This window comes from Aulonocara sp. 'chitande type north' Nkhata Bay, linkage group LG3 (genome assembly GCF_057382095.1).
Source record: "Aulonocara sp. 'chitande type north' Nkhata Bay isolate Kocher_YH1m ecotype deep benthic linkage group LG3, A_spYH_male_GT1.1, whole genome shotgun sequence".
In the NCBI taxonomy this organism is placed as follows: domain Eukaryota; kingdom Metazoa; phylum Chordata; class Actinopteri; order Cichliformes; family Cichlidae; genus Aulonocara; species Aulonocara sp. 'chitande type north' Nkhata Bay.
The window spans coordinates 1,398,433-1,425,002 of NC_141346.1; the positions used below are offsets into that span (position 1 = coordinate 1,398,433).

Below are 26,570 nucleotides of genomic sequence, written 5' to 3' on the forward strand. Positions count from 1 at the left end.
CTGAGACTGTTTCTGATGAGGCTTCACTGAGCAGTAGATGGATCCCTCAGCTCATCTAATCGTCCTATTTCTAACACATGACTGTCAGAAACTGTTAATCTGCTGCAGCTCTTTAACTCCTCCACTTCTTTTTTGTAATCTCTTAGTTTCCTCATTTTTAAGGTGGCACTGCACACCAGATCCAAAGTCAACATGCTGTTATATGATGGAGTTGAACCTGTAATGGAGTTTGATTTAAACCAATCAAAGCAATTAAGTGAATGATGATGAGCAAAGAAATGATGGCGGAGCCGCATTCTGCTTGGCCTGTAGATACCTGTCGGCTGCCTCCGGAGTCCTACAGGCTAACCAAGCCCGATAGGACTCCTTCTTCAGCCTGGTGGCTCCCTTCACCTCTACACGGAGCAGGTGTAGGTGGCGCTGTCAGACAGGTGGAGGTTGGTCAGGCTCAGTCTGAGGTCTCCAGTTTCCAGAGCGTCAGTCTTCATGGATGTTCGACCGCTGTAACGCTGGTTTGGATCTTTCGGTTCGTCTCCTTGAAGCTGGTGGACGGTTGGAGGACTGAGGTCGGAGCGACTCCACACCACTGTGGGGCCGTCCAGTTCAAAAGTGGGAAACTCACAGGGCAGCAGGACAAACAGCTCTCCCTCATACAGCTCCACAGCAGAGGCATGCTGGGAAACTGAGGACACAGACAGAGTCCATGTGTCACTTTGAGATCAAACGTGGACACAGCTTCAGTTACACAATATCAAATATCCACATATAGAAATAAAATCACTGTGCAGGTCAAATAAATAAATACAATAAAGAAAGAAATCAGACGTCTGAGTTCAGCTCGTCGGCTCACAGAAACACTGACTTCCTGTTATTAATGAGGCGGCTGTGGGAACAGGTAGGAGGCTCCTGATTGGTTCATAAGGTGTGAATAAATGGTCATGTAGCAGGAAGTAAAGCCACATCAGCCTCAGAAGGATTCATGAGAGTCTGAAGTCTGTCTGCAGTGCAGTGGAGTGATCTCCTCCCTATGAATGAAGTTAGAAGTGTGGAAGTTTAGGAAGCAGCTGCACGTCAGGAAGCACAAATGTGATGAGGAGAAGGCGTGGAGCGCTGTGTCAGGCTCTGCTGTGGAAACCAATGAACCTTTGCATGTTTTGAACTGGAAGAAGAAGCAGGATGTGAACTTTGTAGGTCAAAACAAAGCTCAGGGTCAAATTTGATCCAGTACTCATGTCACAACACTGATGTCCTGACTGCTGATCAGCTGATCGTCCTTTCATGGTTTATCAGAGGACAAAGAAACTTGATAACTTGATTTAGTTTGGACGATCCACCAATCACAGAGCTCCATCAGAGACCTTACAGTAACTACATTCACCAGCAGAGCTTTGATGGCGCTACTCTCCACGACCACTAGATGTCGCCACACTCTGTGCTGACTCCAATGAAGGATCAGAGCTGCTGAGCCTGTTTGCAGACCGAGGAGGAGCTCCTGGTGATCCGTGTGGGACTAAAAAGCTCTGATAACGTCCATCCAGCAGCTGAGAACAGGGACATTTGGTGCCATGTCAGAGCTGCACAGTCAGTCATCAGTTTGGCTCTTTGGTTTGGAGAGTTCAAAGCAGCAACAGAGAATCTAAAGTGTGTCACACAGCACCAAGTTTCCTTTGGTCACATGTGAAATGTGAGTCAGAGCTTCAGCTACACAACAACAACACACACAGCAGCTGATTGTAACACGAGCTCATCTGAAAGCCACCAAGAAGAATCCAGAGATTTGAAAGTTGCTGCTTTTAGTGGGTCTGTGTGATCAGCATCAGTGGGTTAAGCTGAGGCCGTGACTAGTAGAACGTCATGTTGGTGACAGCACATGAGCCAACATCAGACTCCGAGCGCTATAATAAAGATGTTGTTGTTTTTGAGCCCCTGTATTAAAAGTAGTTTAAAGTCAGCTTGAGTTTGATGTCTTTATGTCAAAGCTGCTCATGATGTTGAGCTGCTGATGGAATAAAAGCAGTGAAAAGTCTCCTCAATATAAAAGCATGAAGACTTCTTCAGCTTCTTCTCAAGGACATCAGCTGCTTGTTTGGCAGCAGAGGCAGTTAAGAAGCTTCCTGAAAAACACTGAACAGTGAGTTCACTGTGGCATATGACAGATTCAGCTTTCTGTGTGCAAATGTGTCTGTGTCGACCTTTCAAATGCTGTTGAATCCAAAACATCAGCGGCTCCTCGGCTGCTCGCTTCATGCACTTCTGTCTGTGTGACAGTCCAATGACATCACAGCTGTTTCCAGCCCCAGTGTCTCAGGACTGGACGCCTTTAAACATGTCGAGGATCAAACAGCGTCCAGCTAAACACACATGTGCATGTGTTGAGACAACGCCGGTCTCTTTGATTCTTTTGGTCCTGGTAGAGATCACGCTGAGATGTTTCCATGTTTCACACAATCCTTTTATTATTCTTACAGATGCATCTGGAGATCAGCACACTGCAGTCCTGTGCTGAAGGCTGATCTAAAGAACTCCACAGTTACAGTTATAACCTCTGGTCTCCTCCCCTCTACAGTAAACACCCCCACAATGGACTAGTACAGTGACACCCTGACCCCATCTCCTTTTAAGGTAGTGTCCGTTTGCCCTTTGTCTGCTCCTCACCCTCAGTAACTCCTGCTACTGTCCTGGGGGTTGATTGTCCTCCTGCCTGCACCTGAGTTCTTTGTTCCCATCCCAGCCTTTTTTCTATTTTGTATTCTTACACCCATTAACCGCAATATGAGAATGTTGCAAGCAAACTGTGTTCTCTTTAACTCTGATCTGTATCAAGGAATCTCTTCTCAACACATGTTTTAGACGTGTGTCACATGTGGAAACACAAAAATCCCACAATGACACAAAGATTGGTTTGAGGGGCTTCCTGCGTGGAGAGTCAGCTGGTGAAAGGAAGTCCAGTCTGACCTCATTGGGTCAGTATTTCAGCAGAGCACATGGACAAAGTGGACGGTGCTGTCAGTTGGTGTTGGCTCTCTCTGTGGCATCACTTCCTGTTCCAACACACAGTGGTGCTTTTGCTGATCTGTGTAGCAAATGTAATTGAAAACTTATAGATAACTTCTTGCTTCCTCCTGTGATCTTTGTTACTCCCCTCGAGTTTAATAAAGCTCAGCTTGTTACTCAGACGCAGCCTTGACACACTGCAGGACTAACAATGATTTCATCAGATCAAACATTCACACAAACTTTCTGTGGACGATCAGTAAGAAAGTCTCTGATCCAGTGAATAATGAATCACTGCAATAACATGTGTGTCCTCGTTGAGTCAAATCAACCAATAAACGTCTTGCCTGAGCATCTGTGTGTTGTCAGTGATGTGCAGCTGTATTAGCTGACAGCAGCGCTGCATCTTCTGGCTCCTTCGTGACTTACAAGCAAAGCTGTGATGGTGAAGAAGAGTTGCAGTCCTACACGCCTCTCTGCAGCTCGTCGAGCCCGGAGGCCAGTACGTGTACGTGGACCCAAAAGTGCGTTTTTATAACGCTTACACGTGAAGGCATTTAAAAACAAACACAAGAAATTTAAAGACACAGGCAGCCAGTGAGGCCAGCACAGGGGCTGCTGAGCACCCTGAGTGGCTGTGAGTGAGGCTGGCAGGACCTGTAACATCCAGCAGGCTCTAATGGTTCTAACAGGATATTATGGTGGACGTGTCTGTGAAGTTCTCAGTCGTCCAGGTCAGCGTTAGAAACACCTGCTGAGTTCAAACCTGAACGACTGAATAAAGAAGTGAAAGCAGCACATTCAGCTCTGTTTGACTCAGAAAGAGGACGTCACTTTGATTCAAGTCCTTCTGCCAGCAGCCGTCACGTCTCTGATAATAATGTGTCTGATTTTATCGGAGGGGGCACCTGCCGTTCAGGGAACGTTTGATATGAACTGGGTCCTGTCGTGCTGTTGTTGGTATGTGGAGCTGGTAGCTGGAGAGCTGCAGCTGTGTTAGAACAACAACTGTGCGTGTAAATAAAGTTAATGCTTAAAAGCAGGGTCACCAACCACAGGCTTATGCCTGAAATTTCCCGAGATGATGTGTCCTCCCCCCACCACCCTCTCCTCAAAACCTGAACAAAACTCAGGGCTCCAAAGCAGTGGCGTGTCCAGTGGGGTGGCCTGCCCCCCCAACCAGACTGGCCACCCCAGGTGCCACCCCGAAGCTAAAACAATAACAGTCAATCAAATATCAAATGTACGATTATGTTTTCACAGTGAAGCTCAGATATCCGAGGGTAAGTGAATGCAGCACCGGCTTCTACACTATGAGCATCACGTTAGCAAAGGTAGGAGAGCCAAGCACGAAAGAGGCACTGCAGAAAACAGTTTTTCAGCGAAAGATTAACAGTTTAACATAGCTGGACTGGCCATTTGCCCGGTGTGCTGATGACTTTTTTTTGTAAGGGCATGAACAATGAGAGGTGGTGGATTGGCCAGATGCAGGCAGATGTGTAAAAATAACTCCGTTGTTTGGTGGTGGCTATGACGGGGCTTCCACAGAGGCAACAGGTGGATGAGGGAAGGGGAGGCAGGAGGAGAGACCCGAGGCAGCCGCCAGTCCGAGTGTCAGGTGAACTGAACTTCAGGTAAGAAGTTATGATCTGCAGTCTGTCTGGATCAGATATGAACCAAGTTTAGGTGGAGTTTATTTTCCTTGTGCTGACTTTTTACCGTCAGTTGCAATAACTCGTACTGCGTTCTAGCCAGCTTGATGGAGTTTCTATACAGCTGTGGGTGCTATGATGTTACTGATAGTGAACTTTATTTTATTCATAAGGTTAGTTAGTAGAGTTGCCAACTGTTGTGATATTTTGATACTACAGTTAGCATTTACAGGATGTTGTTTCGTAGTGATATTATACAGGAAAACTATTACTCAATAAGGCCCATTTACTAGTTGTTTTTCTCTTTCTCTCTGACCCAAGAATTGATGTGTAAGACTCACAGGCTGGTACCCCAAGGTCGAAAATACCACAGAGACGAGACCACTTCCTTACTCCCATCCTCCCTTCCTTATCTTTTAGAAAAGAGCTTGTTAAAGGCCAGGTGGTTTGTTTCAGAATTCACTAATGAAAGAACTCTGTATTCTATGTCTAGGAGTGTATTTTGCTGGGATGATCATAAATTGTAGCTGAACTGATAAACTACACAAAGGATACTTCTTTGCTCACAAGGCAGGAAGACGTTTCCTTATTTGGTCTGTACCGGTTTGAACTGAGAACCTGCTGACACACGAACCTTTTTTTCCTCTATATAAGCTGTTGTATGATAAATAAACCTTTGAGTCGGTTTGGAATGACACCTAGAACAGTCTCTGCGTCTTCTTGTTTTTCCAAACTACTCCCGGTACTCCGGCCGGTACCGTGATTGCCCGTTGATCATGCATGAGAATATTTTAATTTTGTTATATGTTAAAGGATGAACTCTGCTTATTGGTGCCCATGCCTTAGGAGGAAAAGCTCTATCTACGGACGGAGATTCCCTTCACCAACCGTCCCGTAAAAAACGGAATCGTCCCGTATTCAGAGAAAATATTACACGTTTCGTGTTGAGCTGAGAAGAGACACAGTTTGTCCCGGACTTTAGCTAGGATGGAAAAAAGACACAAAGCCGGAGTTATTCTGTCGTTACGCTGCACAGCTGCCTCTTCTTCTCTCATTCTCTCCCCTCCCTCTCCTGTTGCTACTTCAATCATGAAACTGATCAGTGATCAGCTGATCGGCTCTCTTGTTTGTTTATCGCCCACTTTGCGCCAGAAAGAGGAAACCAGCGGATGTCGCGCTAAACAACAGCAGCACGTTTAAGCTTGATCAGCTGTTGTTAGAATGTATTTAATATTAATTTCTAGTAGGTTTTATTCAAATGTTAGTCTTTTCAGTTGTTTCCCCACTTTTTTCCTGTTTCAAAATCAAACACCAGTTTGTAAGAAGATCATCTTCTTTTTTTAACAGGCAGATAAAGTTTTGCATTGGCTAATTTGACAATTGTATGTTTAAAATGTTCATATTTTAATATTCAAAACTGTTTTTGCCCAAAACATATGTGCACTATATATCTGTAAAAATACTATGCAAATATTGCTGTCCTTGAATGCTGAGTAAACACTGACAAAGCACTGATTGTATCTCTTGTACTTTATCAACGCAGTATCTAAAAACTTTGCACCGTAGTGGTTAAAATCTCATTCTAATAAGAGTTAAAAGTGCATTTGGTTATTAGGTTTACAGGGTTATTGAATTATGGTTAACGGTTGGTAGATTTGTTTTTAACATTATCTGCCAATTACATCTGCCACCCTTCTCCAAATCTGTGCCCCTACCTGGCCCCCCCAACAAAGATTTTCTAGACACGCCACTGCTCCAAAGCCTCTCTGAACCTCCCAGATGAGAAGCATGCGTCATCTGTTTAAGACTTCAGAGAATTCATTAAAAGGATGCCAGAACATCTCACTATACGTGCAGAACCAGATACTCCAGATGTTTGTCACAGGTGTGTTTGGCAGCACATGCAAAGAGTCGTTCATTTGCATATTAGCTTGGTAACAAACTAAATACCAAAGCAACACCGTCATCTGTAAGCTCATCCATCTGTTATGTTACCCAGTCAGTCCACTTTGGAGAATATTATTAATCTCTAGCTTAATCGTGGCTGTTTTCCTTTAAATCAGAGAATCAGAATCAGAATCAGAATCAGAATGGGTTTATTGCCAGATGTTGAGGTTTACAACATTAGGAATTTGCTGCGGTGCTTCAGTGCAAACAATAAGAATTAAAGTGCTATGTAGAAAGAAAGATATGTGCATGAGATATACATTAGATATATACATGAGAATAAGAATTAAGAGTGCTGCGTAGAAGGATATATACATGAGTGCAGGTGGTGATCAGTGCCAGACATGAAATGATGCAGTGACACAGCGTAGGGTCATGTGTGAGTGGCGGGGACAGTCATGTGGTTATTGTTCATGTGTCCAACAGCAGAGGGGAAGAAACTGTTCTTGTGGCGAGAGGTTCTGGTGCGAATGGACCGGAGCCTCCTGCCTGAGGGGAGCAGGTCAAACAGACTGTGTCCAGGGTGGGAAGGGTCAGCTGAGATCCGGGCTGCACGCCGCAGTGTCCTGGAGGTGTACAGGTCCTGCAGAGATGGGAGTCTGCAGCCAATCACCTTCTCAGCAGAGCGCACAACACGCTGCAGTCTCTGTTTGTCCCTGACAGTGGCTCCAGCGTACCACACGGTGATGGAGGAGGTGAGGATGGACTCGATGATTGCAGTGTAGAACTGCATCATCGTCCGTGTTGGCAGGTTGAATTTCTTCAGCTGCCTCAGGAAGTACATCCTCTGCTGGGCTTTCTTGATGACGGAGGTGATGGTGGGCTCCCACTTCAGGTCCTGGGTGATGGTGGTACCCAGGAAGCGGAATGAGTCCACAGAGGTGATGGGGGTGTCAGTCAGGATGATGGGGGGGAGTGGGGCTGTGTGCTTCCTGAAGTCCACAATAATCTCCACTGTCTTCTGGGCATTCAGCACCAGGTTGTTGTGGCTGCACCAGGACACCAGACGTTCAACCTCTCTCCTGTAGGCAGACTCGTCCCCGTCCGAGATGAGTCCAATAACGGTGGTGTCATCTGCAAACTTGATTAGCTTGACAGACTGGTGGGTGGAGGTGCAGCAGTTGGTGTACAGGGAGAAGAGCAGAGGAGAAAGAACACAGCCCTGAGGGGAGCCGGTGCTGATGGTCCGGGAGTCCGAGACATTCTTCCCCAGCCTCACGTGCTGCTTCCTGTCCGTCAGGAAGTCAGTGATCCACCGGCAGATGGGATCAGGCACATTCATCTGGGAAAGCTTGTCTCGGAGATGGCCTGGAAGGATGGTGTTGAAGGCAGAGCTGAAGTCCACAAACAGGATCCTGGCGTAGGTTCCTGGGGAGTCCAGATGCTGCAGGATGAAGTGTAGGGCCATGTTGATGGCGTCGTCTACAGACCTGTTGGCTCTATATGCAAACTGCAGGGGGTCCAGGAGGGGGGCCGTGAGGGTCCTGAGATGGGAGAGAACTAGGCGCTCAAATGACTTCATGACCACAGATGTCAGAGCCACGGGTCTGTAGTCATTTAGTCCAGTGATCCTAGGTTTCTTGGGGACAGGGATTATGGTAGAGGACTTGAAGCAGGCAGGCACATGGCCTGCAGTGAGGAGTTGAAGATGCCAGAAAACACTGGGGCCAGCTCGTTTGCACAGTGTCTGAGGGTGGCAGGAGACACGCCGTCTGGGCCGGGAGCTTTCCGAGCATTCAGATTCTTAAACTGCTTCCTCACATCTGCTTCATGAATATGAAGAGTTGTGGTCGGAGGAGGTGGTGTGAAATCCTCTTTTGTGTGGGGTGAGGAGGGGGGTGTTGTAGGTGAACAGTTTGAAGGTGGTGATGGCTCTATGGAGGGGGGAGAGGTGGGGGAATGAGTGTCCAAAGTGTCTCTATTGTTGGGGCCGTTGGAGGTGTGAAGGCTGCCTGATGGCTCGTCAAAACGACAGTAGAAGTCGTTAAGGGTGTTGGCCAAGAGCAAGTCGTCAGTGGAGTGGGGGGTTTTAGGCTTGTAGTTTGTAATATTCCTAAAACCTTTCCACACAGAGGCCGAGTCATTCTCTGAGATCTGCTGCTGCATCTTCTCAGAGTGCTGATGTTTGGCAATGTCCACTTCCTTAGTGAACTTGTACTTGGCCTCTCTGTAGCAGTCCCTGTCTCCGCTTCTGAACGCCTTACTCTTTTCCAGCCACAGCTTTTTGAGTTTAGGAGTAAACCAGGGTTTGTCATTGTTATAACTCACCCTGGTGCGTGATGGCACAATGCTGTCCTCACAGAAGTGGATATAGGAGGTGACAGTGTCCGTAAACTCGTCCAAGCTGTTAGAAGCAGCCTTCAAAGTGTCCCAGTCTGTGGTTTCCAAACACGTGCGAAGCTCCTCCACAGCCTCGTTGCTCCACAGTTTTTTGGTCCTCACGACAGGTTTGGAGAGCTTCAGCCTCTGTCTGTACGCGGGGATTAGGTGGATCATGACGTGGTCAGAAAGTCCGAGTGAAGCGCGCGGCACCGCGCGATAGGCCCCGCTGATCGTGCTGTAGCAGTGATCCAATGTCCTCTCCTCTCTGGTCGGGCATTTAATATACTGTTTGTATTTCGGAAGCTCATGGCTCAGATTGGCTTTGTTAAAGTCCCCAAGAGCAATGATGAGAGAGTCCGGGTATGTCCGCTCCGTGTGGAGAATCTGCTCTGCGAGTGCGCACTGAGCTGCTCGCGCATCCGCGTCTGGCGGGATGTAAACAGCGGCCAGGATGAATGAAGCAAACTCCCGCGGAGAATAAAACGGTTTGCAGTGAATGAAAAGATATTCCAGAGAGGGAGAGCAGTGCTGAGCAATCACTGTTACATCTGTGCACCAGCCACTATTGATGTAGAAGCACACACCTCCACCTTTGGTTTTACCGGAGAGAGGCCTGCCGGTCCGCGCGCAGCAGATGAAAGCCCTCCAGCTTGAGCGCGCAGTCCGGGATGTCCTCACTGAGCCACGACTCCGTAAAACATAAGACACAGGAGGAGGCAAAGTCTCTGTTCATGCTTCTCATCAGGGCCAGTTCGTCTATCTTATTCCAGAGTGAGCGTACATTAGAGAGGAAGATCCCAGGAAGGGCCGTTCTCAGTCCGCGTTTCCTCAAACGCACGAGTGCGCCGGCTCGCTTACCTCTCTTTCGACGTCTCACTTTCCTGATCAGAGTCAGCAGTAAATCTGCCGCAGATGCGACAAATATTGGAAATAAATCCACAGGCGTTGTAGTCCTGCAGTTAAGGAGCTCTTCTCTGGTGTAAGAATATCCAGAGGAGTTCCCAGACACAGAAGAAATGCACAAAAACAAGACAAAAGTAACGCACTGAAGCACCAGGGCATCCATACGCGGCGCCATCTTGGTTTAGATGTGTGTCCACAAACTCTGCCTACCTCCCTCTAGAAGTGGCTGTTGTTGAGTAACCTGGACGTCTCCTCGTCACACTTTGTGTTTTGCTTCAAAACCAGCACAAACCCCATGAGAGCAAAGCCGTGGGAGCTCTGGTGGACCTGCTCAGTGTGTCCTTTGGTGTGTGATGCTGGGTGCTGGCAGTGTTTGGGTCAGTGTTGAACTTCCATGAAAGAGTGCCGTGGTCAGTGCTTTCTACTCTGTCTTGGTACAAAACTGACATTTGATGACATTACAGTAAACTAAATATGGCTTTTTGAGCACCTTCCTGCTTTGAGTAGCACTTTCTAGAGTCTCAAACTCGCAGCCCCGTCACTCCTACTGGTGGCTCGTATATTGGCGTGAAGAAATATAAAGCAGTTTAGCCGTTGAAGAGACTTTTTGTTTGTTGTTGAGTGCGACGTTAAAATGTTCTTTAAATGATTTAGTATGAACAGAGAGCGCAGACATTGCAGAGCAAAAACAAAAAGGAAACCTGTCTCAGGGCTTTCTGATAGAAACAAATAAAATGTGTCGCCAGCTGCTGCACCCGTAAGAGACCGAAAACCAAAACAAAGATACGACACCTGGGACGGACACCCAGCAGGAGATGGAGGGAGACCCCGGGGACAATCCAGCCCCCGCATCCCAGGGAGGGGCTGAAGTGTCCAGAGGGGAGAGGTGACCATGTCCCACTGGGGCCAAGGGCCAGCCAGCCCCTGATCCACCCACCCACTAGTGACCCACACAAAGACATAAAGACCCATGTACACACACTGCCCCCCCTCTCTCTCCTGTGGTGTTAATTTAACAGGATTATTTGTAACCTACAAAGTGTCATGTTTGCCCCAAAGTGTGCGTAACAAATCCCAAAAACATGACGGCAGTAACAAACTGATCAGGGCTGATTGCAGTCTGCAGACTTTACCTGCTACTGTAGGGTCTACCTTACAGCATAAAGCAGCACCAGCTGACTGTTGCTGTGATTGAAAAACCTGCTCCAACTTTCAGTGCCTCGAGCTTAACTGCAGTCCAAACAGCACAAAGACCAACGAGTCTGACCGCATTCTTTGGTGGGGCCCTGATGACTTCTAGAAACAGGTGGAGCTGAACATACATCTGACATATTTAAAGTCTAAGGTGAGCTGAAACAGCTGCAGTTAACCATGGCTCTGCAGCAGTTTGTGTGCTGCGTCACTGTGCTGATCATTTTCTTCTGCAAAGGTGAGAAACTGTTTGAATTTCCTTCCTCTCATTGCTGAGGTTTTATCAGGGCTGGAAGAAGAACGAGATTAATTACAGGTACGAATGTTTCTAAACGAAATGTTGCTGCTGGATACAAGGAAAGAGTCCATTTAGCATTAATGTCATTCAGCATCGTATTTAATATGATAATGTAATGAAGTCACAGTCACCGGACGTCTTCACTCTTTATTTGATATCAACAGCTTCTTTTACAGACGTGTTGTCGCGTTCGTTAGTTTACTTTGTTGTGTTGGATTTCTAACAGTTGATGATATTCAGCAGAGAGTAACTTTATATTACAGTTACTGATGTTTGAGTAAACTGAGAACATGTATTTGATGAGGAACACCGATGCCAGAGCTTTGATGCCAGAGTAACGACACAGGCGACTCTGACCTTCATCAAGGTTGTAACTGCAGTCAGCTTTAAAGTGTTGTGTTTAGTGTGATCGGTTCTTCGAGTTGAAGAAAACCATCACTGCTCACTTTCACAGGTTTGTCTGTGTTTTCTCATTTTCAGGTTGTGACTCACAGCAGCCCGGTAAGCATCCAAAGACATTTAACCCGTCTTCCTTCTGTCAGCTGGACAGCAATGAGCACATAGAAAACTGAAATGATTTTTGTTCTGACACAGAGGAGGGACGTCTGTGGATCACATGTAAAGCACAGTCTGATGTTAGAGTAACTTCCACATGAATGTCAGAGCTCAGGATCTCCCAGCAGAGCGTTGATCAGTGTTTTCTCTCTCAGTGGTTTTAATGTTTAGCTGTGCTCTCTCTGCTTTGTCAGCATGTGGCAGCAGGGCTGTGAACAGCAGCTTCACAGGAGTTGGTGACGCTGCAGCAGGAAGTTGGCCCTGGTTCGCTGATATAAGAGTTGATGGAGGGCCTTCATTCATTAATGCTGGATTTCTAGTTCTGCCTACCAGTTTTGGGTTTGGAGGGTCTCTGATCAACGACCAGTGGGTGCTGACAGCTGCATCCACCATGTCACTGTGAGTCAGTGCTGCCAGTTTACACTTTGTTGAATATGATGATGAAGGTGAAGTGTAGCATTCATGTGCACTAGAGATATTTTTAATATTTCCTCACTTCTTCTAACATTTAAAAACAGCAGCTGCTGCCCAAAGTGCTGAACTGCAAAGTTGTCTGCACAACAATCAAACCAGACGCCACATTAGTTTAATCTAAACTATAAAGTCATTTCATAGATGTCCTTGTATTTGAGAAGCATTGATTTTTCTGTCCACTGATGACAGAAGATGGTTAGCTTAGCATAAAGCTGCTGCTATTACAAACAACTACACACCTCTGTGAGGCTCGTTAATGAACACATGCTGGGAAACTGAGACTGGAGAGAAAAGTGAGGAAAAGTCACAGTCATGTGTTTTGTTTGTGTGCAGCTGTGATCAGCTGACCTCACTGCTCAGTTCAACAACATGTAAACAGATGTTACATGAGCTCTGTGGCTGATATCCACACCCTGCACTCTGTAATGCTGGCATTCAAAGAGACCTTCAGGATCAGCAGAAGTTGACTTTGATGTCTGGTAATATTTTGTGTCTTCCTGGTGAATACTCCAGCTGTACACTCACCCACAGAGACACAAACTGCACACGCACAGTTTGTGTGTTTGCTGATGCTTGTTGAGCTCGCTCCTCTTCTCAAACACTAGATCTCCATGCAGCACCTGAAACATGAACGCACTCAGTGCTGTGGATGAATCTGACCATCAGTGTTAATTACTTATTCATGTAACGAGCCAGCAGGTTCAACCACCTGTGCACGCACACACACAGAAACACACACACAACAAAGGAAACTCGTGGCATCGACTGCTTTGCCCTGTGCTGATGATCAGCATGAGGCACAATAAAAATATCTGTTGTGTGTGAAGGGATTTCAGTAGCAGGGTGGTCTATCTGGGCCGCAACAGCCGCTCAGGTCCAAACCCAAATGAAGTGAATCGCACAGTGGTAAACATCACCTGCCATCCTGGCTTCAACTCGTCGACTCGTGAGAACGACATTTGTCTTCTGAAGCTGTCGGCTCCTGTCAATTTCACAGACTACATTCGGCCGATCTGCTTAGCCTCACAAAACAGCACCTTCAACAATGAGACCAGCAGCTGGACCATCGGCTTTAATTTCTTTGGTAAATCATAAAATATTTATTGTATTTTACAGCATTGTGTTGGAGTCTTTAGAACAGCCTGATGTTTAAATTCTCTCCAACTAGTAATCAGCAATAACCTGCAGGAGGCAAACGTACCAATAGTGGGAAACAGTGAGTGCAAAGCCAGCAATCCACGGGTCCCAGACAGCATCATCTGTACTGGAAGGATAGATTCATGTTTGGTGAGCACAAGTTTATTTCTTATAATCTGTTGTTGACAGTCACTGAGATAATCTCACCTTTAGTCACACTTTGGTTTACTTGTTTTGCTGTAATTGACCATAAATATTCATATTCATGTTTATCAAAGGTTGTTTTTTCTAAAGCCTCTAATTTATTTGATGAAACTGATTCCTTTAAACGAGCTGCCTGAAACTTTCTGTCTGTGGAATCGTCACTTTCATTGCACCAAAGCAGCTGAAGTGGATTCACAGTGGTTCATGTTTCCTAAGTGGACAGACTGATATCCATGAAGTGTTACTGACTGTGTTATACTGGGACGATCCATTTATTTGTTACTTAATTTATTTCAGCAGTTTGTAACAAAACTACCAACAAAGTTCAAACTTTAGTGGGTGACAAAGGTCGACCTCTAACAGTTACACATCTGTCCTGATAACTTTCATCACTGTCTTTCCACAGACTAGTTTTGGGGCACCACTGATGACTCAGAGTGGATCCGTCTGGCTGCAGAGTGGACTTCTCATTGTGCTTGGATGCTCTGTAACTCCTACAACCTACACTCCTGTGTCCCAGTACCAGCAATGGATCAGCGACACAGTTACAGGGACACCACCAGGCTTTGTTACCTTCCCCTCCCCAGACAGTTCATTACAAACCTCTCCTCCTCCCACTGCTCCTCCCACTTCCCCTCCCACCGCTCCTCCCACCGCTCCTCCCACTTCCCCTCCCACTTCCCCTCCCACCGCTCCTCCCACTGCTCCTCCCACCGCTCCTCCCACCGCTCCTCCCACTTCCCCGACATGTGTGGGTGTGTTTTGCAGTGGTGAAAACCTGATCCACTTCACTCACTTCACCTCACTGTGTGTTCTCGTTGTGTTGCTCCATGTGTTTGCTGCAACTGTTGGAAACTAGATCAACACATTTACTCAAGTTCAAGTACAAACATGAAGAACTTTACCCGACATGTTACTTTATAACTTTAGGAACCTTTGATTCCACCGTATTTATGGACATCAGGAGGGTTTTCTTATTAGCACAGTTATTATTTTTATGTGATTATTTTCTCTACACATCTGTCTGTATTTGCTTTACTGTCATTATGAAATGAAGCCTTCTTACATAATTCTGAGGAGTGAGATGTTGTTATCACACACTTATTTCTGTTGTTTGCTCAAAATCTTAAACTAACCTATTAAAATCTTTTGAAATCCTTTGTGTCTGTGTGCGCCTGTTCGTCTGTGTGTATATGTCAGGTCGGGTCTTAGACTCCACCTCTCTGGGAACTCCCAGGCCCTCCAAGGCCTGTCTCCCCTCACCACACTCCCTGCCGGTGACTGATGCCCTCAGGGGTCGGTGCATTGGTGGTTCTTGGTGTCCGGGGCTGGGCGCTCAGGTATGTACCGGCTCACTCCCGGTGGCTACCTGGCGGGGCCTGGCGCCTGTTGCTCGGTCAGGCCTCCTCCGGGGTGCGGGGGGCCCTCGGGCCTCCGGCCTCTGGGCCTGCGGTTTGGTTCACTCTGGCACAGCTGGCTGCCGGCAGAGCCAGCGGACACGCCGGTGCAGCCCCCTCTAGCTTCTGCTCGGTGGCTACTGGGTGACGCCTCGTCTGGGGATCCTCAGCCCTTCCCATGAAGGTGGCACCGATGCCCCTCCGGTGGTCCTCCTTGGGCTCTCGCACTCTGGGGCCTCTGGTTGTCTGGGGCCTGGATCTCCTCCATGCCTGCTTCATGCCCTGGGGGGCGGGGCTATGGCTCTCTACATCCTCTTGCAGACCATTACATGGGGAAACCTTTTGAATACAAGCGCGCTGATCCACACAGGTGTGCACACGGGTGCTCACTGCTCGTAGACTTAAATCACACCTCTCTTGGCTGCTACTTCGAAGCACATTGTGCGCTGTCTGTCCTGCGTGCTGCACAACAACATTGAATATTTAGTATTTACTGCTGTTTACACTTAGCTAGATTAATGCGATGGTGTTGTGTTTAGTATGTTGCTTTGTTTTTTTTGCTTGTTTTCTATTCTTCTCCTCTCAACAGGTGATCCAGGAGATTTTTTTTCTCCCCCTTTCTCACTGTCCCTCTCCCCTTCTGTTGTTCTTTTCCTTCCTCTTTCTCTCTCCCTTTCCTATCCCTCACTCATGTCTGTCCCGTCTGTAACAACTGAAAATAAAAAAATAAAATAAATAAAAAAATAAAAAACAAGACGAGGCAAAAAGTACAACCTGATGACTCAAGTGATACCCTTATATGGCTTTGGGATCCTTCTTTACATCCTTTACATCATACATAAGCTGACATGTAGGGGGAAGGCTAATAAACCAGGGAAGAACTCTGCAGTAACCGTGGGAACCAGGACGAACACAATCATTGCTAATGAGCTTGCCAGGCTGCAGGAGAGACTTCTCCAACCTGAAGAGATGATGGAGAGGATTGTGTCCAGGAGGAACAATAGTTCTGGGAGTGGTAGACGAAGGAGGAGTAAAACCACCACGTCAAAAAAGGAGGAGAAATTACTCAGGCAGCTGAGACAGATCACACAGCCTATTCAAGAGAGCAGATTGGAGGGAGCCTCCCCAGAGATGGAGGCCGAGGAGGTCCCATACGGTGCAGACTGGGAAGGTTACCCAGAGGAGACCTACCCAGAGTATGATGAACCCTGCCTCAGACGTGGGTTTAAGACGGTTAAACTAGAGGAACCCCCCACACAGCCCACCGCTGGGGCCCTAGCAGAGAGGATGGAGCAAGAGGAGGAAGAGGTCATGGCAAGGAAACTTTCCATAGTGCGAGAGGAAGAGGAAGAAGATGAGGAGGACACAGAAGCACAAGATGATGAGGATGAAGAGGAAGAAGAGGAGGGAATAGAAGAAGCTATGGCAGTAGAGGAAGACATAGATGAGGAAGAGGATGGTGAGGAGGAGGCAGAGAAAAGGCACTTGCTCCGTCCTCCATCATCCCAGCCAGGTCCTGAAAGAACGACAACAAGAGTTGGTTTGGAGGTGAAGAAAGAGCTGCAGTGTAACAATAGCAGGAAGAAGCAAGTCAGCTTCAGCGAGCACAAGGATGTCTTCCACTACCCTAAAGAGGACACTTACGAGGATGGGCAAGAGGACAAGGAAGATCAGATGGAGGAGGAGGAGGACGAGGACACAGAAGAGGAAGAAGAGGAGGAAGCTGATGAAGATGACCCAGTGATGGAGGCAGAGAGCCTGCAGTTCAGCTGTGATGGCAGTTCAAATCCAGAGGAGGAAGCAGAGGAGGATATAGAAGGCAATATTTTAATGTCAGCAAACGTGGAGGGGGAGGGTCGAATCTCTGCAGACACACCCAAGGAAGTCGGGGTGAGCGGCCTGAGGATGCGGGACAGGAGGGAGACATAAGGACTTTTCCTGCTTCTGAAATGCATTTGAAAACAGACAGTGAACTCAGACTTGTGTTACTATTACTTCCTTATATGTTTAAACCATGAAATCCAAACTAAACAGAGGCATGCAGTTGTGTTCTTAAGTGATACTTTTGTACAAATAAATGTTTCCTTTGAAAAACCTTTGAAATCTTCTTTTGTGGTGGAATTTTTTGTATATTTCCCATCTGTCCTCAGACTGTGGTTAAAGGTAACTACACTGCCTATACCACATGCAAAGAAGGCAGGAAGTAGCACTAGCAGGTCTAACAAGGCCACTACTTGTGCTACACCAGTGCTACACGGACACTGAGGGAGTTCTCTCACACACAGGTAAGTGAACATGTCTCGTTCCTCGCCCACTTAGAATAAGACACTGGCGAGACAGAGAGTGTAGTGGTAAAGAGAACGGCAGAGAGACGCTGAATTTAATCCTTTAAACCAGGGGGGTCCAAACTCTGGCCCGTGGGCCAACTGCGGCCCGCGGTCCTTTTTTAATTGGCCCGCAAGTAATTTTATAAATAGAATAACATATGGCCCGCACTTCAACTTTTGCTTGATTGTATTGCACTTCTTAGTTTTAACACCAGGGGGAGCTACTGGTGATCAAGGCAGTTGCTCCACCAAAAAGGACAATCACAGAAGAAATGTACCCCAAGTTACTAAACAGGTCAAAACCAAAGAAGCGAAAGGTGGATGGTGAGTGCAGAAAATTTCAGACACGGTGGGAGAGTGAATATTTCTTCAAAGAATTCAAGTGTGTCTGTTTGATCTGCACTGAGACTGTGGCAGTTATGAAAGAGGATAATGTACGACGTCATCATGAAACCAAACATCAGGCCTGTGCATCCGACACTGGTGCTGAGCCAGAGCAGAAAGCAAAGGGTAGCTCTCCTGCAGGGTCACAGCAACAGTATTTATTTCATGCTCAAAAGGTCCAGGAAAAGGCTCCGATAGCCGCTACGAGGTCGCCCAACTCATCACAAGACATGGCGAGCCTTTTTCAGATGGAGACCTCATAAAACACGGCCTCGTTAAAGTCACCGAAATAATGTGGAAAAAGTGCAGGACTTCAACAACGTCAGCGTGTCCAGAAATCCAGTCGTGCGACGCACTGAAGACTCGTCGGCCAACATTAAACTGCACCTGTCTGATAAAGCTGTGCTTTTGATGTTTACTCCATCGCAGGCGATGAGAGCACCGACGCCACAGACGCCACACAGCTGCTATTTTTTTGCGGGGAGTGGACGAGAGCACGAGCGCTTTAAAAATATATCCCACAGTACCCGTGTGTTAATGTGCAGGTACACGTGCTTCAAATATCAATAATGTGCATCAATTCTGTCACTACTCTGCTTTTGCGCACCGAGGGAACATGCATTCTCCAAAACCATGTGACTATCACACCTGTCAAACAGTTAGACAGGAACTGAGCTTTTATATCAGGTACAAGAGGTTTGCAGAGCAGCTGATCGAAGAGGGAAACAAGGAAGCAGAGAGGAGGAGAGAGGAGGCAAAAGAGGAGGTGCAGAGGAGAGTGAAGGTGGAGACAGGAGGTGCAGAGCTTGGGCAGGAGACAGGAGGTGCAGAGGAGAGTGAAGGTGGAGACAGGAGGTGCAGAGCTTGGGCAGGAGACAGGAGGTGCAGAGGAGAGTGAAGGTGGAGACAGGAGGTGCAGAGCTTGGGCAGGAGACAGGAGGTGCAGAGGAGAGTGAAGGTGGAGACAGGAGGTGCAGAGCTTGGGCAGGAGACAGGAGGTGCAGAGGAGAGTGAAGGTGGAGACAGGACGTGCAGAGCTTGGGCAGGAGACAGGAGGAGGTGACAGTGGGTCAGATGAGCACAGAGAGAAAGGTGTCATGGTCCTGGGTCGGTCCAGCGCTTTAAGTTCATTAGTATCATTTTCCAGTTTATTATCATGATGATTATTATTGTTTGAGTTCTACGTCTTATATTCGGTCTGAGTCTGAGTCTGTATATCCGTCTGTCTATGGTGGCCCCCCGTCTGTTTGTGAGTCTGTTTAGTTCAACGTCTGGTTCCCTGTGTCTGAGTTTCCTGTTTTATTGTGAAGGTCTGTGTCGTATGTGAGTGTGCTGAGTTTACGTTTCCCCTGTCTCGTCAGCTGTGATTTCTCCCAGGTGTGTTCCCCTCCTGTCTCTCATCCCTTGATTACTGCCGTCTGTGTATTTAAGCCCTGTGTTTCTCAGTGTCGCGTTGTACCCTCGACTTGCTGTGTGTTTGTAATGTCCTGGCCTCCAGCACCTCGGTTTAGAGTTGTGTGAATCATTCCTCCAGCAATAAAGCTGCGTTTTCAGTAGTGATGGCCAAATGAAGCTTTCCGAAGCTTGTATTGAAAAACGGTTCATTACTCGAAGCTTTTCAACACAGTCCTCTCCGGTGACATCTGGTGGCGAATATTTAGAAGAGCAGCTTGAATCTGCAAAATAAAACGGACTGCTCAATCATCGCTGCTCACTCAAGAGTGGAGTTCTCTCTGATATTGGGCCACCGTTCCGTTGCTTTGAACATGTAATTGGTTTTGTTTTCTCGATTGGGGGGCTGAAAAAATGTAATGCGTATTTGCGTAATACATTTTGATCAATAAAGTTTCCCTATTTAAACATTCACTATGGTGTGGCCTTTCTTTGCTCATAACTCCTTTATGTTGGTAAATACAATAAGTGAGCAATATATATAATATACATATGATAATGCACAGCACATTATGGAGTATGCCCCTGCTGTGGAGTCCTGCCTCCATCTACTTGTCATTTAATCACTGGACAGCTGGACAGGTTCATACAAAATATTAGATGAGGCCAATTGTCCTATACATATTTTTGACCTAGGGGTGGGATTGATTGTGAACTGGAAAGGGAAAATGCTTAGGAAGCTGAGTACGGCTGCATCGTCACTGATTTGTAGAATCATTTTGATTCGATACAGGATCCGATTCAATTTGATTGGAATCTGGAAAGTTTTGCCTCAGTCAGAAATATTACAGTTCTGATCATTTAAAATATATATCTATAATTTCGTATCTATTAAAAGAAAGCTGACGCATGTGAGACTCAATTAGAGATGTAAACAGAGAGTTATGAAACCTGCAGCTGCAGAAGCCAGCGGGAAAAAAGAGGCAAACACAGCGCGGACCTGACGACGCACCAAAATCTGACAATAAACAAAATGATTTTCTGAACTGTAGCAATGTAATGTACGTATAGTGTCAAATACATTTTTGTAGTCTTCATTAGCTTTAATTCACATGGAAGTGTTCCTAAAGTCATATGCTGTAATGATATTTCCATTATGAAAACATGATTTTGGACATTTCAAGTTTTTCACTTCGGCAGATAAAATGAATTGAGCAAAATCAACTCAAAATATTTCCACACGCCAGAACGTCCTCTCTTCCTCGCTGGCTCCATATCTGTCAGTGGAATGATCACCTCTTCGCTCTCTGTCACCATCAGCACACTCCACGAATCCCGTGGATGATTCACTTCCTTATATCCGTTTGAATCAGGTACCGAAGCGGTTACGTGCGTAATGAAGCTTCGGACGTCACTGGTCACGTGACTTTTGCCAAACGAAGCAAGCCTCGACACAGTGCTTCTGAACCAGTGTGTTGTTTTTTTCGACACACGCTCCGGAGCGCCAGCTTCAAGCGGGCCATCACTAGTTTTCAGTTTATTCCCGTCTCCAAGAGTCCGGCAATTTTGGGTCCACCACTTCTGCTTGCCTGCCACACAGCCAACCATGACAAAAGGCTGCACATGGATGAGCAGGTAAAAACAACACAATAATTGTGCGTGCAAGCACACACTGTCAGAACACTGAACTGATCTGTGATTGGTTCACAACAGTCAGACACATGAGCAGCTGAGAATGCAACGATATATTCATCCATTTATTTAACAATGTCAATAATGTGAATGTGCAACACAATCTGGCAGTACAGCACTATTATAGAAAAACATTCTCATGGCTCCCATCAAAGTATATCAGCAATAAAGCTAATAAACATTATCCAAAGTTAATCAAATATATTTACAAAACTCATTTAACCACAGGTGTTGCGCAACAGATTCAATAAGCTCAATGGAATTTAACTCAATGCAAAATCTCATAGGCCGTTTAGACATTTCATCAGAAAAGTAACAAAAAACATCCAAAACGGACAAAACTACAAAAATCTAATCACTCGTTCAACTCTAGATACGTTAAGTCAACATTCGGCCATAATGGAATAAACAAAAACAACAATATTCAATAAATAAAGCTAGTAATTGCACTTGCTGTCGCTAGCCTAGCATGAGCTTTCCGGCGTTTTAGGATGTGCGATCGCGGCTCCGCATTTTCATTAATTGTGACAAAACAAACAACTCACCGTTGAGTCGATTGTGAGGTGGTGTAAAGATGAATAAATCGGCCGGGTTACTGCACGCTGTCAACTGGTCTGTAGTGTAAAATTTGTCTGACAAGTACGCCAACCCCAGGGACAACAGCAGGCGCAGGGACATGCAGCTGATTGACCCGGAACTTATACAGGGTTCATTCCCGCCACAATAAAGGGACTGGCGGAAGTGGGGTCAGAAGTTACCGGGGTTACACTAGGAAGCCGCACAAAAGCTAGCAAGCCACCGCTATTTTCCCACTGACGTACAAATACTGTTCTGCTTTTAGGCATGTTGTCATTTAGGAATATATTTTGTTTATTACTAAACAGCACACAGTGGTCCCGCTCATCCGTCACCAGTGTTGGGTGTAACTTACTTACCAGACAAAGAACAAAGTAACGCTCTAATTAAATTACTTTTCCACTGAAAAAGTAGAGTAACTGATTACTGTTCATTTTTAGGTATTTTAATCACAGTTACTTACAATGTACTTGCGTTACATTGTAAAATAATTAAACTCGCTGAATATCATTATTTAATTTCATTAATTTATCTTCTAAACGTAGAAGTAAACTCTGCTCTTTAACATGGCTGTAGTGCAGCTGCGCGTCATTTCACGCCAGTTTGCTGCACAGTCGTATTCTAAAGCAGAAGCTGTCTGACTCGGCTGAAGCGAGTGGCTGTTTCATGACATGGACATATTCCCGTCTCTTCACTCTTCTGAAACAAGCAGACAAGAACATTACAGTAATATGTAAAACTATCGGCCGCTGTTAATAGTAATCTACTGAAGCGCCTGACACGAGAGCATAGACGAACACTTCTGAGCGATCCTTGTTCATCATCCATGGATAACACCGCGGCAACTCCTGCTAAGCAGCAAAACCTGGTTTTACTTCAGCAGCACAGAAAGCACCTGAAGGTGAGCTTAAAGAATGATTGCAGGCTACACTGTGGAAGAGATGCTGCCGCTGCGTACTGTAGTCTCCGTCTTTAAAAAATATTTATTATTTAAAGAATTTCTATTGTTTGTCCACTCAAGGTTTATATGGAATTTATAAAGTATTTAGTTAAATTACTTATTGAGTAATTAAGTTACTTTTCTGACACAGTAATTAGATAAGTATTTTAAATACAATATTGACTAAGTAATTAGTAATTGATTACTTTTTTTTAAAGTAACTTACTCAACACTGTCTGTCACTGCTTCGCTTTTTCACTGATTATTTTATTGCACCGTACATCATTGCATTCTGCAGCCTGATTGACAAATCTCCTCCGTGTCGTGTCTCCTGCGCTTGTCAATTTTATCATGTTTGGTTTTGATAACCATCACGTCCAATAGAAAAAACAGCACAAAAACACCCATAACTAGGACCTTCATTTGGAAATACACACCTGCACCGGGAGGGGAAAAGGTGCACAAAAGTGGCGGGCAGATGAAGACAAAACGCAGCATAATAATACTTTTATGATTTGTTATCTACAAAGGTTTGCACTTTGAGAATCAGTTGTGAGAACTGTGACTAATGTTCATGTGTGTGGCGAAAACAGTGTATAAAGTGCGTGACCAGGGGCTAGTTATTCTGAGAACCCCTGCAATAAATGAGGGACCACTGTATATACTTTTTCTATGATTATTGTTTAAAACATGTTAACATTTAATACTGTATTGATAGAACCAACTGATTCTGCAGCAGAGCATCCCCTGTTGCTTCTCCTGGCTGCCCAGTCCCTGAGCTCCTGCTGCTGCACCCACAGGTATGTACAGCAAGCACTGATACATTTTTAGTCGGTGGGATTGCCTGTGATCACCTTTACTAAATATCTACAACCAATCTGATTATATCCTGTTTTTTTTCGATGTTGAAATTAAAATCTAGTAGCAGCCTTCTCATTTCTTTGTGTTTTGTGCTGTTTTACAGGCCCACAGAGGAGGACGGCTCCGAGGCAGATGAGGGACGGGTCCCAGGACGGTCCATCGGCGCTGGAGCTGGCCATCCTGGAGTCCCTGAAGAAGCCACACCAGTCTCCAATGGAGCATTTCCTCCTCAGCCTTGTTCCTGCTCTGGAGAGCAGCTGGTCCTTTTTATTCCTGTCTCTCTGTAAATTCTTATATTTTATATATTTATGTTTAATGTTTTTCTGTGTGAGAATTTTAATATTATTTCAAATAAATGTTTATAATGACTAATGTCTCAGTTCTACTACACAGCAAATGTTGGCACACAACTTGACACATGTAGAATTTATTTCATATTATACTAATGACAAAATATACTGATACAGTGGGATGCAGAAGTTTGGGCAACCTTGTTAATAGACATCATTTTCCTGTATAAATCGTTGGTTGTTACAATAAAAAATGTCAGTTAAATATATCATACAGGAGACACACACAGTGATATTTGAGAAGTGAAAAGAAGTTTACTGGATTTACAGAAAGTGTGCAATAATTGTTTAAACAAAATCAAGCAGGTGCATCAATTTGGGCACCACAAAAAAGAAATGAAATGAATATTTAGTGTATATCAATGTGTGTGTCTCCTATATGATATATGGGGTGCCTTTGTCTGGACGTGCTTCCCATCCAGAGCTGCACAGCACAGAGGAAAGTTCCAGCGCTCCTGGAATCCCTCTGTGATGGACCGCCAGTCTCCAGGTGAAGGCACAGCCATGAAGTCGTCCACTAGACAGTCCCAGATGGACGTCGCTGCCTGGGGGGTGATCTGACACACCGACTCTGTAACTGAACGCTTGGTGCTGAAGGAGTCCGCGGTGACAAGGAACCTGGACAAAATTGTTCAAAATCAGTATTATGTGTACTGCAGTTACAAAATACATTATTCAAATTCCAAAATACTTTGGTGATGTCAGATTTAAATCACAAAACTTAAATCTTACATAAAACATTTTGTAATTATAAGGATAATTACAAAATGTATATTAGATCATATCTAAAACAGTTGTGTTTTATTTTAACTTTAACATATCATAATTTGATTGGTAGCAACTTTCACAACTACAGTGAGCCAATCACTCATAATTCCTAAACATGTCAATCAGGTAGGAATGAAGTGAGACATTAATAGAAATAAAGAGTTGTATGTTGACATGTAGCCCTTTCCTTGCTTAAATCATTAATATTTTTGAAAAATTAATCTGTGATAAGACAGCTTATCAAGATAGAACCATGTAACTAGAGATGAACCAAACAGTTCACAGTTTTATCTAACTCTGTTTTAATAAAGGCTGTGACCCCTGCTATAGAGTCTGACAGCTGCAGGGATTATATACAAATATTCAACTATCCCAGAATCAAACCAGGTCTAAATAAAAAGGAGTGAGTATCACTACAAAGGTTAACTCAGTGGTCCTAATGTTACAGTTTGATATCAGCAAACACCGAGCACATACATTGATGTGACACCACAGCCATGCTATCATTCAAACACTGATAACAGCATAAATCGAATTAAATCAGGACTTGATGAGAGCTTCTGAGTATCACTAGAAATATTATAAACAGTCGTCTCCGTACCACAGTTTTCTTTCAGTAAACACCGACAGCATTCATTGACTCAGGGCTCTAGAGTGCGACCAATTTGGTCTCAAATGCGACCAAATTTTTCAGTGGTGCGACTAAAAAAAATATTTGGTTGCACCTGTGCGACCAACTGTTCGGGTAGCAAAAAAACAAACAAACTCTGCAACCTTCCCTGTGGTCAACAACAGACACACATTTTGCCCCTATCGTGGACTAAACCAATCAGAGATAGTCAGGGGCGGGACCTCTCTGATTGGCCGTGGTCCAGTTGAAAGTGCAGGTGGAAGTGGGAGGTGAGTAGCTTGAACAAAGCGATATCAATTCATTAACCCTTTACAGCCGATCGGAGCGGGCACGCTCTGTTTTGCGTAACTATTTTTAAATCCCGGTAGCTCTGCAACCACATAAGCTAGCGCAATCATTTTTTTTGCATATGAAACTGGAGGAGTTGTACTTACATCTTATGCCATCAGCTTGTCCTAGGTCACAGTTTCCTTCCACATATAGCTTTGCAAAAGCTGCATAAAAATCACTTGCAGCAACAAAAACATGATATTCCAGAAACACGCTTCGCCGATCCGATCAGCTGTTTGTAACACTTCCTACGTCCATCAGCGCGAACTATCACATGACCGCATGACCTGCCCGAAACCGGAAGTGACGTCATTTGTGACGTCAAATGTAGTTTTTTTTACCATCGTGGCCTCAAGAGCTTATAAGTTATCCTTGACTTCATGACTTTCTGTGTCGTTTCTGGGATGCTGAGGACTCATATTGCACTGCTGGAAATAGTTTATTTTGATGCATATGCTGTTATTTTGCAAATTTGCACTATAATATTTATTTCCGTTTTTCCTGCAGTATATAAAAATTGGTGTATTTCAAAAATAAAACTGTGAAGACACTTAAAATAAATTTCCTGTGGTGGGAAACTAGTTTGTGCAACTTTTTTGTATTTACAGTTTTGAGGGATAAGCCTCTTAAATTTCTCTAACAAGAAATATATGTTAAAAAAACAAAACCGATTTTCAATTTTTTTGTAGTTTATTGCACTTTTTTGCAATTTATGTAATTACTATGCACCTAATGCAGACATATTATTAAAGTTTGGGCTATAATGGTTGTATTGATGTATAGCAACTTGAAATGCTCCAAAAAATGGCTCCACAGCATGTAAAAATATAATGTAAGCTCTGGCGGACTTGGTTCTATGGTAGGTCTTAAAGGGTTAAATCCTGAATCGACTTTTAAATCTAACTGTGTTTTGCCAGAAACGCCAGATTCTCAGATTAAAGCTCACAAAACCATTTCAACAACAACCAAACAGCAGATGAGAGCAGGTACACGGACTCCACACAAAGACGTAAACACAGAGCCGACGCATCAGAATCAGCTTTGTCTTTCTCGGCTTTCTCACCCGACGGCCCGCAGACGGACACGCTGTCGGAGCTCAGCGATCCTGATGCGTGCGGTCCGCGCTGTGTTTACGTCTTTTTGCGCGTCACACCCTGCAGATGTGTCTGACGTAACCCTAACCCTATACTGCCAGCACCGGAAACGTGCTCGTCATCTCCGAGCATGAAGTAAGGAGAGCCTTCA

General features: G+C 45.2%; 3 protein-coding genes across 3 annotated transcripts; 2 read left to right on the forward strand and 1 right to left on the reverse strand.

The window, feature by feature from the left end:
* Positions 1-211: 211 nt before the first annotated feature.
* LOC147333432 (uncharacterized) lies at positions 212-21,547 on the reverse strand. Its single transcript, XM_086266274.1, has 2 exons — positions 21,415-21,547; positions 212-682 (listed from the first exon to the last, which is right to left on the reverse strand). Exons 1-2 carry the CDS (start codon positions 21,545-21,547, stop codon positions 396-398), a joined length of 420 nt encoding a protein of 139 aa, XP_086122400.1. The 3' UTR covers positions 212-395.
* On the forward strand, positions 11,171-14,837 carry LOC147333433 (chymotrypsin-like protease CTRL-1). Its single transcript, XM_086266861.1, has 6 exons — positions 11,171-11,247; positions 11,788-11,808; positions 12,057-12,261; positions 13,164-13,420; positions 13,505-13,623; positions 14,084-14,837. The coding sequence occupies exons 1-6, from the start codon at positions 11,190-11,192 to the stop codon at positions 14,534-14,536; spliced, it is 1,113 nt and encodes a 370-aa protein (XP_086122987.1). The 5' UTR covers positions 11,171-11,189; the 3' UTR covers positions 14,537-14,837.
* On the forward strand, positions 14,983-17,109 carry LOC147333434 (uncharacterized). The gene has a single exon (XM_086266850.1). It carries the CDS (start codon positions 15,852-15,854, stop codon positions 17,001-17,003), a length of 1,152 nt encoding a protein of 383 aa, XP_086122976.1. The 5' UTR covers positions 14,983-15,851; the 3' UTR covers positions 17,004-17,109.
* Positions 21,548-26,570: the final 5,023 nt, after the last annotated feature.